The sequence below is a fragment of the Gigantopelta aegis genome, chromosome 9 (genome assembly GCF_016097555.1).
Source record: "Gigantopelta aegis isolate Gae_Host chromosome 9, Gae_host_genome, whole genome shotgun sequence".
Classification (NCBI taxonomy): domain Eukaryota; kingdom Metazoa; phylum Mollusca; class Gastropoda; order Neomphalida; family Peltospiridae; genus Gigantopelta; species Gigantopelta aegis.
Window position 1 is genome coordinate 10977717 of NC_054707.1, and position 12954 is coordinate 10990670.

Below are 12954 nucleotides of genomic sequence, written 5' to 3' on the forward strand. Positions count from 1 at the left end.
CACCTCTGGTTATAACCCGTATACACAAAATTATACGCATATATTCCCCAAAAATTAACACACACATTCATCTTTGGCTATAACGTGTATGTATACCCAAAATTATACGTATATATATTCCACAAAAATTAACACACACATACATCTTTGGTTATAACCGGTATACCCAAAATTATACATATTCTCCAAAAATTCATCTTTAAAGGAATACACACTGCTACAGTTTGTTTGTTTTGTTTAACAACACCAAAGAGCACAATAATTAATTAATCATTGGCTATTGGATGCCAAACATATAGTAATTCTGACACGTAGCATCAGAGGAAACCTGCCACATTTTTCCAAATGCAGTGCTTAAGGTATCTTTTATATGCACTTTCCCATAAAAAGGAAAGCACATACCACGGCCTTTGACCAGTTGTGGTGTGCTGGTTGGAAAAAAAAAACAATCAGCGGAATGGATCCACTGAGGTGGTTCAATCCTGTGACGCAAGCAACTCAACCGAGCACTCAACCAACTGAGCTCAATCCTGACCCCTGCTGCTGAGTTAATCTTACTTACATTCTTGAATTCAGTGTTTACTGCAGGAAAACTGAATGTCTGTGCATTCTGAAAAAAATAATCAAAATCAAAATCAAATACATTAATAATAATTTGATGCCAATTTAGTGCTACATGACAACTGAATTTAAAAAAAAAAAATTAGATACAGATACACGTTTTAAACTAATAAAATGGGCCTAGAAACTGCACTGGAAAACATTTTACATAGTAAAAGTTATCTTCCAAGTGACTTAAAGATAAGCTCACTGGACACTCAAATCTTAAACTTAAAGGTCTCTGGTTCAAATCCACTCAGCAGAGTTTGAATATTTGTTGTTCTGCCCTCTCAATGTCTCATCAGTACATCAATTCATCTGTTCTTAATCCAACAAAATGAAAATACAAATTAGTGACATAATTAGTTATATTGTGTGTATCAAACCAAAAATATCAATAGCAGTGCTCATTTTCATCTTAAGTCATGACATATCCGGATTCTGATTGGTCAGTTGACACCAACACAGTCAACCAGATATTTTTTAATTTAGCCGGTCATTTTTTGTGATTTTACTGTCTGTAAACTAGCATTTCACACATTCGTACTCCAATTTAGAATAATGATGATCCTTATTAATTACTGAATTTTCCGCATTGCTGTTTCATCCCACTCACCTCTGTGTTGAACGATTCCAGAAGCTTACATATGTCCTCTTCAGACCCGTTTCCGAGCACTTCTATCGCACGGTCGTCAAACATCATGGTAGATGATAAGCCGTTAATTACCTTTGTTCCCAATTAGGGTGGTTGGGTGACTAGTGCAAACCAAATTAAGCCTCAATTTGACATCACTTGCATCGCAAAAAGAAAACTAATTCATTGCCAAACAATTTTATTTTTTTGGCAATTCCGCAATTTCTGTTTCCGTCCATTAATAGCAATACTTTCCAACCGGCATCTTCATTCTGGCGAAAAACAAGATTAGCAAACTGACACGAATTTCAAAAATATTCAGAAATGTGACATCTAATAAATAGAAAACAAATGACTTTTAATGTTTTTACAAATATTAGTATTTTTTTCTTTTAATTAGTCTTTGTTATTTAATTAAACCGAAACTCGTGGTTTAGAAAGTATTCAATTCCAAAATTATAATATTCTTCTTTTCTTGACGTCATGTAATGAGCTAGAAAAGATAAGAAAGATGGAAATGAATAAATGTCATATTACCCACCGATCATTCATTTATATAATATATTTTATTTTTATCCATACACTTTTTTTAATTTACAAATTTTCGGTTTTTATGTTGAGATGTCACAAACATTTTCAGCAGCCACGAAAAATCAATAAAATATTGTCAGTGATACTGCATATTATAATCTATACACGAACCTCATGCTAAATATAGAACATACAACTTCTCGCACAGATTGTAAACACCCAATTTTACCCCACCCTTTACTAAAGCAAAACACAAAATAATTGTTCGTATCAGTAATTTTAACCGGAGTGAGAGGTTTAAACTGCGTGGTAAACGAAGATATATTTGGAGAAAAAAAGAAGATAAAATAAAAATTTGCTTAAACAAGAAGTTTTATCTCCAAAAACCCTCCTCCTGCACGTACGCCTGGACAAGGACGTTAAAGGTCAGGCTTATCGAAGTTACATAATAGCCGCTTCCCGCCAGATGTTCTAGAAGGTGCCCGTGCAAATATAAAGAAAGAAATGTTTTATTTAACGACGCACTCAACACATTTTATTTTACGGTTATTTGGCGTCAGACATATGGTTCAGGACCACACAGATTTTGAGAGGAAACCCGCTGTCGCCACTACATGGGCTACTCTTCCGATTAGCAGCAAGGGATCTTTTATTTGCGCTTCCCACAGGCAGGATAGCACAAACCATGGCCTTTGTTGAACCAGTTATGGATCACTGGTCGGTGCAAGTGGTTTACACCTACCCATTGAGCCTTGCGGAGCACTCACTCAGGGTTTGGAGTCGGTATCTGGATTAAAAATCCCATGCCTCGACTGGGATCCGAACCCAGTACCTACCAGCCTGTAGACCGATGGCCTACCACGACGCCACCGAGGCCGGTCTTGCAAATATAAATAATAATAATAATAATAATAATAATAATAATAACAATAACAATAATAATAATAATAATAATAATTGTTTCCTAACCAACTACCAAATTTAAACGAAATCTGGATGGTGTGGGGTTTTTTTTAAAATACATAATTCGCTCTTTCTCCACTAAGTGTAGCCACCCTGATTAGATAATTATTAAAATTAGTAATTTTAGATCGAGGTTATTTGGTGGTGTAATTCAATTACCCATCTTTTAAAGTATATGAAATTGAAATGGCTTATCCTTTGTCATCATGTGTGCTTTATAAACACTTAAAACTACATTCCCTGGAATATTTATATTATTTAAGCATATAGAACAGAAAATCCAATTACGTTTGGTGAATATATGACACCACACTCCGCATTGGGTTCACTACGCTGGCTTATCCAGGTCAAAAACATAGCCATGATTTTGAAAGTGGAACACTTTTGACGGGCTCGTACCGATCTCGGTTTTCATTGGCTTATCACAAGTATAGAATTCCCCAACAAGAGATTTAGCAATTTTTTAACAACTTTAACTGTCTTGATTGAATGGTCGTCTCATATCTCCAAAACATATTTATATCCATAGAGGTATGGTACAACGCCTTTCCAGGGTCGGCGAGTGGGGGATTTGTCTTGAAATTTTGACAGTGGACAGCTGTTGGCATACGCGTTACATGTAAGGGGGTGTTACTAATTACGTAACGCTCTAGGGGTAGAGGAAGAGGGTACTGTGTTCGATTTACGTAACATTTTTCAAGACTATATGCTATTTTTATTCTTTACTTAGACCTAAAAAGGTGTTTTTTGGAAATGCGCCGTCAGACTAGGATCGATCCCCATCGGCGGGTATACAAAAAGACCATGGTAGGATGTGATATCCTGTCTGTGGGATGGTACATATAAACAAAATGTAGCGGGTTTCCAAGGCGCGTGTGCAGGGATTTCAGCGGGGTTGGGGTTATAGACTGTGTTAAGCGAAGTTTATATGGGGCCATGCTCCCCCAAAAAATACATTTCAATTTTGTTTAAGCTTGGGCAAGTAAGGGTTTCGACCTCCAATACCCTCCCCCTGCACATGCACCCGATTCCTCTCTAAGATTATATGTCAAAATTACCAAATGTTAGACATCCAACAGCAAATGGAAGGAAGGATAGGATATGTTTTATTTAACGACGCACTCAACACATTTTATTTACGGTTGTATGGGGTCGGATGATTCTTAAATCAATATTCTTTATCTTTGATGTCGTTAAACAACCCCTCCCCCCCCCCAACTTTACCCTTTCCAAACGAAATAATATTTATTTGAATTTGTCGATTTTAACACGTAAAATTAAAAAGTGAAAACGTTCATTGTCTACTTTAGTATATTTTATTTTAAAAATATATACATGATTAATGTGTTACTAGTATACAAACTAAACTTTGAAAGTTTTACTAACACTTTATAAAATATCAATTCTGAAATAGGAAGGTACGACTGTCGATAATACGTTGTCAAGATCAAACCGGTTTTAACTACAGCGCAAGATTTCTCTTAATTTTTTGAGACGAACCCTACAATTTAAAATCGGCAAACGCACGTGTTAACTGAAACTGACAACAGGCTGTTGTTTGTGCTTTGCCGAGCTATGGCGGCACAGGCGACGAATCAAGCGTATACGTTTGACGATATCTGTTCATAGCGAACACACACGACTTTTTAAAAAGTGCATTTGAGCTTGTATTTCACATTTGTACATGATGTTATAATATGGTAACCAGATAATGTAACTTTAATGTAAACCCATGTGATTTTGTGTGTAACAGATACGTGACAATGCAAGAACAGAGGTAAATTAATTTAAATTATTAAAAGCAGAGAGAGGTGTATATGTGTATATATATATATATATATATATATATATATATATATATATGTTTAAACTAGCGTTTAACTATGGATTACAGGCCCGTATCTAGGATTTTTTGCTTGGGGGAGGGGGTGGGGGTGGGGGGTAACTGAGTAGTTAATAGTCTAAAACTCCTTAAACAGTTAAGAAGATAATTTTCTTTAAGTTTCTATAATGCTTTCTGGATTCCCCCCCCCCCCCCCCCCCCCTGCTAGCTACGGCCCTGGATTACATACATCACTTTTACTTTTTAATTTTAATACGTATTTATGAAAATATTGTTTCCTGAAGTGCATTATTTTCACCATCTATTGAACATTATAATGTTTAATAAATTTATCAGCCTCAAAATATGCCTCGTTTGTATTTCATATTATTCTTGAGAAAGACACTGAAACTATAAATGAAATGTGAAGGTATATTTAGCAAATTACAGTCAGTGTTGAATTTTTAAATAAGGGTGACGTATCTGTCAACTAATTTACGTACTGAAAAACAACAAAATAAAATTAACAAATAACGTTTAGTAACAAAAAGAAACATAAATTAACTTGAAACGACTGTAATATATATATATATATATATATATATATATATATATATATATATATATATATATATATATATATATTGGTGAAAGTATCATCTTTTAATACATGTTCATAATCGTTGGTGATACGAAAAAGAACAAATGGTAACGTAGGCCTATCCCTTACAGAAAAAAACATGATGTCTCGTGTTGTAGTATTATGAAGCCACAAACGCTGTCGGGATATTGCATATCATTAAAAGGCAAACCTGAAATAAAGATTTTTATAACTGTGATATTCCTTTTTAATTTATGATAAAAATAACTAGCGGTGTTGGATAATACTTTGGCAGTAAATTATAGTGGCCATTTTTCGTTTTAATAACTTTGCTTTTGAGAGCTGTTCTGCGGGAACTCTGATACAGCATCGAGTTGCTCTTGTTCCAAGTTTTGACCGTCATTCAGTTTCTTCCTTTGCCCTCTGAATTTCAGCTCGAGTTTTACCTATGATCTGTAAATAAAGGTAACAGTAAGAAAAATGCAACGTATACGTTATCAAACTTTTTTGCGTAAAACTGAATGCTAATGTTTAAAGTTAATCATAAATACATTTGTTGAAGTGAACAATCATAGTTCGCTCAGAAGGTTGTGTTATATTTTCAAACATAAATGTAAAGTAAACTACCAGTTTTAGCAGTTTTGAAAGTCCTGGGAATCGTAATAGATGCGTTACCAATATCAACAGATTCGTAACCAATACTTTCAAGGTAAGCAGATTAAGCTATTGTTGCCATGAATGCTGAATGAATGTACTTAAATAAACATGTAATATTCGCCACAACGGTCTTGTCATATTTTCACATATTAATGTTAAAAAACACAACCCCACTTTTACTGGTTTGAAATATTCTGGTAAACGTAACAGATATGTTACCAGTGTTAACAGATACGTGCCCATTACAAAACTATATTTGTGAGGCATAAAACAGTTTTATTCCAATATTTCTTTAATCAACAAATAATTTCACATTTTAGTAGCAATACAATATTACCGACCCGGAAACTTCGCTCAAAGCTTGTTAGAAATGCCTTTTGTCATCCAAATGTCTTGGACAAAAATGTGCCACACGAACCACTTTGTTTGCTAACTTCATCACACTACGTCAAAACTGTAAAGGCAGGAATATTCAAACCTGAATACGACGAGAATATTAAAAATGAAAAATGTGGTGTGTCTTTTAGTAACGTATCTGTCTGTAACGTGTCTGTTTAAAGTTTCCTCTGTAAATCACCAAGTACTAAACTGACAAAAAGTACTTTCTGTTTTCTGTATTTTATTATTGACATGCAGTCTTGTTGGAATTTAAGACAACAGTTAAGTGCAACTGCTCATGTTCACAAATAGGATACATATTGTGGTAACGGATCTGTTGCTAATCTGACATAAATAAGTGAATTCTCTGTTACTTGTCTTTATTATTGATTGAATGGACATGGCTTGGTTTATTTCTCATGGTACTATCGGTACTATCTGTAGACAAAAACGTCTTAAAGGTAGTACTATACCAAATAACTTCCGGCTGGGTCAAAGTTGGAGGTGCACCGACTTTTGATAGAGAAGTGAACACCACAAGTCCTGTGATTAGTTATAAATGTGAGTGTGTTGGTTGTAAAAAATAATAGTTTCATCTGGGTAAAATAAATGTGCAATTTTATTTCATCTAGTACCAATGTGTCAAGTAGCCTTGTGCTTGAAACATGTATGGGGTACCTGTAAAAAAAAGTACTAAAATTTTGTGCGAAACTAGGGTAGTCATAGACGCTACCCGTTATCTCAGAAACGAGCAGCTTGACCCCCATTTTTTTCTGATTCACTTTAAGTGTAAGGGGTGGTAGTATTTATATCCGTGGCGTTTATGTCGGTTGATACGTTGCAGGTAGGAGTTTTAGCCGCATATGTTACTATTGTCGTCTATGGGATTTGATTTGGTAGTATACACCCTAAACAGTGTAATTAAATACTAACTTTATTGACTATACCCAATAAAGATGGCCTCTCATATTTCTGTAACGTATCTGTTGTGCACTTTGGAGACAGGTGAAAAGTGTGGTCTTACTGAAAAGGTCTGTTCCAGATAACCCAGTAATACTGATTTTAATATCCACGACTATGTTTAGGTGTCAGTTTGCAGTTTCATCACTACAGATTGTGTCCTTAATTATTTGCTGTCATACATTTTGGTAGCAATATATTCAGAATCCCCATCGCACTGCCTCCGACACTAAAACTCAATAATGCTTAATTTAGTGGAAATTGGACGAATTATACTTTTTACCTGATAGCTGCTTTGAGAGTACACAATCTCTAGACAACAAGGTCAGCTGTGATATCGATGGCTGACCGCTCACACACATAATTAATTAGCGGTGTATATGTATTGTAGATTATATTTAGGTAGTGCTCTTTCATTTTGTCTTGCCATATATTGACAAATAACATTAATTGCACTTGCGTCATATTTTATATGTTAATAAAGGAGTAAATTCGTAATCCTAGCATATATATTTTATTTCTGTCACCTTCATAGATTTAGAAATACGTGTATTTTCTCATTTCAAAATCTATCTGAAAATTAAAAACAATAAACAATGTAAATCTACAGTTTATTGCGCTCTAACGAGTAGAATACAACAGTGAAAAGATTTTTTTTTTAACTTCAATTTTTATTCGACTTACACTGATTTTCGCGTTAAATAAAAATGCCTGAAAGAGGCCGGACTTAAAATTAGAAATCACAATTCATAGACTGACATACAATCAGAAATTCGCGATAGAGGCCAATATACATGTATAACTTATACACATAATGTCTCAACATATCAATCCCTCTGGGAGGGGGGGGGGGCTAACTACCCATTTTCCCCCACTAATATGGGCCCCAGAACGTTTCATACAAACTGACAAAACAGACGGCGGAAATTTTTAAAAATACAAAATACTACAACATTCGTGATTGAGGCCAATACACATAACCTATACATACAATGTTTTAATACAATCAATGCCGCCCCCCCCCCCCCCCCGAAGTACCCAACTACCTGGCCAAATTTTATGTAGGCCTAAATCGACCAATGTAGCCTAGTCCGTTTTCATGCTATGGAATTTACTACAAGTTATTTATTTCCGAGCCAATTGATTTGTCAATTGCACACAGAGTTGTTTTTTTGTGTTCCTTTTGTTATTTCCAAAACACTTTTACTTTTCTTCTTACGTCAAACCAAACTGAAGATATTTACAAAAAACACATTTATAGAATGATGGGAGGACTATAACTAGAGTCTAGAGTATGATTATACGATAGGCCTACATAGTAACATACGTATTAATTTATACACTTTTTTTGGTTTATAATACCAATGTCTGTATATTCAATGTGTTTGTTATGATTTTAGCAGTCAATGTTAACTTAACTTCGTAATATACGTTTTTCTGTACGTACAAAATTATTGGAAGGTAAAATCCGATTTATATTTAATCGTAAAGGGAAAAATTATTTGTTATGGGATACCTAAAAACCGACATGGGGAGATAACTCGCGTTTTATTTATAAATTGTGCGGCGAAAACGTGGTCCTGAATTTAATGTGTGAGATTATATTATATGTTGTTAATTAATGTGTTATGCACTGTAGTCATATTCTGAAACATACGTATTGTAAGTCTAGTTTTTAATGTTAGGTAGATATTTATATAGGGATATAATATGAATTTAGGTTACTCCGAAATATTGGTAAAATTAAAGAAACATATTATTCGTCCCCTTTACAGTTTACTTTTAGGTAGCAAGGCAATACACAAATTTAAAAAATAACTAAATGTTAATTTTTAATGTGTGTGGTGTTTCTTTAATATGACACAAGCCTAACTGAAGCCAAAAATAAAAACAACATATATATATATATATATATAACAAATACAAATTGTTTTTCCCTTCCCTTGGCACCAATTATTAGCAATTTGTTTTAATTACAATTATGGCTGTTGTCAAAACCTAACAAAGTTCTTTTCTAATCACTGTGTTTTTGTGTGTGCACATCTCAGTCAATTCAGTGTGTGTATTTGTGTTTATTCTTTCTGAATTTATAAATGTATATATTTTAAAATTGATTTTAGAAACAATGGTAAGGAAGAAAATTGATAATCGGATCCGAGTGCTGATTGAGAATGGAGTGGCAGAAAAATACAGGTCTCTGTTTGTGTTGGTTGGAGACCATAGTCGAGACCAGGTGAGCCATACTCAGGTTATCCACAAGCAATTTGTTTTGAGAAAGAAAGAAAGAAGAAATGTTTTATTTAACGACACACTCAACACATTTTATTTATGGTTATATGGTGTCAGACATATGGTTAAGGACCACACAGATTTGGAGAGGAAATCTGCTGTCGCCACTACATGGGCTACTCTTTCCGATTAGCAGCAAAAGTCTTTTGTTTGTGCTTCCCACAGGCAGGATAGCACAAACCATGGCCTTTGTTGAACCAGTTATGGATCACTGGTCGGTGCAAGTGGTTTACACCGGAGTCCGGCGATTTCGCCACCGGTCGATCTCGCCACGGGCGAGATAGCTGTAAATTCCATATACTGCTGGGTGAAATCGTCGTACTCTATATACATATAAGCAGACGGGAATGTCACTGTTTATTACAATAAATTGGTTATTATAATAATATTTAATTAATGTTTTGGGTTTGATACTGTACTTTATTCCCAAGCTTTTGTTTTTTCTGTCATTGCTTTTGTTCAGTTTACTCCATATCAGCAAGGTTGGGCGAGATCGCCAACGTTTTGTGTACCATTTCATTGCACACTTACTTATTGTTTGAGAACATATTAATGTAACAAATTAATAAAATTCAAACTGAAACTCCATCTGTCTGTTTTCTGTCTTCCATACTGTTTACAACAAAGTTGGCCCGACTGACAGTACTTTAAGCTTATTATTATTCAGTGCATGTTTTGGGTTTAATATTGGTTTCTCAAAAAGTTGGGCGTGGTCGCCAACATGTTTGTGTGTTCCATTTCATAGTACACTTATATATTACAAATTAATAAAATGTCAAACTAAAAGCTTGTGTATGTTTTCTTTTTTCGATATGTTCTTTATATCTACGGTTTTATAGAACTGATCACATTAAATTACCAGTAACAGAAAACTAACGAGATAAGATACAAGGACAGATATAAAGATATATTGCTTATTAGCATTTCACGATTTCAGTTTCATTACAGGGAAATTATAATTCATTATAACAGTTTATGTCTATATGTTGATTAGAGTTCACTATTATTAGTGTTAATCGTCTTTAAAACGGTATGCACAGTGGTCACTGCGAGAAAACTATACTCACAAGAAACACTTTAACAGGCAAAGACAGAAAAAAAGGACACATCACATTTGATTTGAACATTGTTTGTATCATTTCATGCAGTGAATGATAGTAATATAAACATTTTAAATAATAAAATTCCTCTTTAGTTAGATATATATAGTACGGTGATTTCGCCCAGCAGTATATGGAATTTACGGCGATCTCGACCGTGGCGAGATCGACCGGTGGCGAGATCGCCCTACTTCTTTACACCTACCCATTGAGCCTTGCGGAGCACTCACTCAGGGTTTGGAGTCGGTATCTGGATTAAAAATCCCATGCCTCGACTGGGATCTGAACCCAGTACCTACCAGCCTGTAGACCGATGGCCTAACCATGACGCCACCGAAGCCGGTTTGTTTTGAGAATGCAGGGTTTTGAAATATTTTCCTCTTGTCATTTATGATTGTGGAGAAATGGCTCTATGTTTAAAGGGGCGGGACGTAGACTAGTGGTAAAGCGCACGCCTGTTGCGAGGTCGATCTAGGATCGATCACTGTCAGTGGTCCCATTGGGCTATTTCTTGTTCCAGCTAGTGCACCACAACTGGTGTATCAAAGGTCGTGGTATGTGTTATCCTGTCTGTGTGATGGTGCATATAAAGATCCTTTGCTACTAATGGAAAAATGGAGCGGGTTTCCTCTTTATCAGTGTTAAAATGACCATGTGATTGACATCCAATAGCCGATGATTAATAAATCAATGTGTTCTAGTGGTGTCGTTAAACAAAAAACAAACAAAAAACCCATCCTGGTTTAAACAAGTTTTATTTTATTTAATGACACCACTAGAGCTATAGGATGTCAAACATTTTGTAATTTTTACATATAGTCTTAGAGAGAAAATCTTTAAATTTTTTCCATCTTTTATATGCACCATCCCACAGACAGGACAGGACAGCACATACCACTGCCTTTGATATACCCTCTATGTTTAATACTTACTGATAATGAATAACTGAAAAGTTACAGTGTTGCATATTACTTTGTAACCTTTCTCAATTTTTTTTAATAGGCAATGATTAATTAATCAATGTGATTTAGTGATGTCGTTAAACGAAGCAAACACAGTAGTAAATATATCATTACCCTTAGTCAACAGTCAAAGATCAGGTGCTCAAAATGCAAAAAGAGATCAGCCATTCATGTTTCTAAACATTAGACTTTCATTTTTCAGAGGCACGATTGTTAAATATACTTCGCCTACTGAGTCGTGTGAAATATACTGTGCCTACTTTGAATAAACTGTCCTTCTCAGATCTCACCTATTAAGGGGAGCTATCACTCAGGTTTCCTTCACTTTCCTGAAACAAGTTCAAGATGAATAATGTTTAGTTCCCCATAGCATGTGAATAAAAAACAACACTTCAAATGGATTAAATAGGAAGGAAGTGTTTTATTTAACGACATTTTATTTATGGTTATATGGTGTGAGACATATGGTTACGGACCACACAGATACTAAGAGAGGAAACCCGCTGTTGCCACTTCATGGGCTATTCTTTTCGATTAGCAACAAGGAATATTTTATATGCACCATTCCACACACAGGGTAGTACATACCACAGCCTTTGTTGCACCAGTTGTGGAGCACTGGCTGGAACGAGAAATGGCCCAATGGGTCCACTGACAGGAATCGATCCTAGACTGACCTCGCATCAAGTGAACACTACCACTGAGCTACGTCCCACCCCAAATATTAAGTAATGCTCAGTGTGGTAATATCTTAAATGACTTCCCATAATCTAATTCCTGAAAATGTCTTATGAATTGGCGATGAATTTAATAATAAATGCATGAATCAAGGTGTTAGTATTTATATATGTTTTTTTTAATAATTGTAGGTTGTCATTCTCCATCACATGTTGTCGAAAGCTGTTGTCAAGGCGAGGCCATCGGTTCTGTGGTGCTACAAGAAAGAACTTGGATTTAGCAGGTAAACCTCTGACTAACCTGTACAGAGTCTGTTCTCAAACTTTATGAGAAGTAGCGAAAGCTCAATTAAGAACAAACCAATAATTAAAGAACATAACTGTTACTCAAGGGTCCAGTCTAAATAGTGACTGCTTGGATTGATCAGTTTGTGCACACATATACACATACACACACACGCACACACACACACTAGTTGAGTTGTTTCTGTTTTCCTTACTGCATATTAAAACTTTGTTCCGCTTGTGTTAAAGTCATCGGAAGAAACGCATGAGACAACTTCAGAAGCGGATTAAGTCTGGAAAGATGGACATAAACGAGGATGACCCTTTTGAGTTGTTTGTTGCCGCCACCAATATCCGCTACTGCTACTACAATGAGACACACAAGATCCTTGGCAACACGTATGGAATGTGTGTTCTACAGGTAATTAATACCTTTACTCTTCTACAAACACATGTATATGACAATATGTGTGAATTACAGATGTGGTTATGGGT

General features: G+C 35.2%; 1 protein-coding gene across 1 annotated transcript in view; it reads left to right on the plus strand.

Moving 5' to 3' along the window:
* The first annotated feature begins 8700 nt into the window (after positions 1-8700).
* Positions 8701-12954, plus strand: part of LOC121381319 (RNA cytidine acetyltransferase-like) — a 32253-nt gene continuing 27999 nt past the window's right edge. Inside the window, exons 1-4 of the mRNA XM_041510579.1 lie at positions 8701-8739; positions 9267-9379; positions 12367-12458; positions 12709-12880. Coding sequence (XP_041366513.1) covers positions 9272-9379; positions 12367-12458; positions 12709-12880 — 372 coding nt within the window. The 5' untranslated portion in view covers positions 8701-8739; positions 9267-9271. The remainder of the gene's footprint in view (positions 8740-9266; positions 9380-12366; positions 12459-12708; positions 12881-12954) is intronic.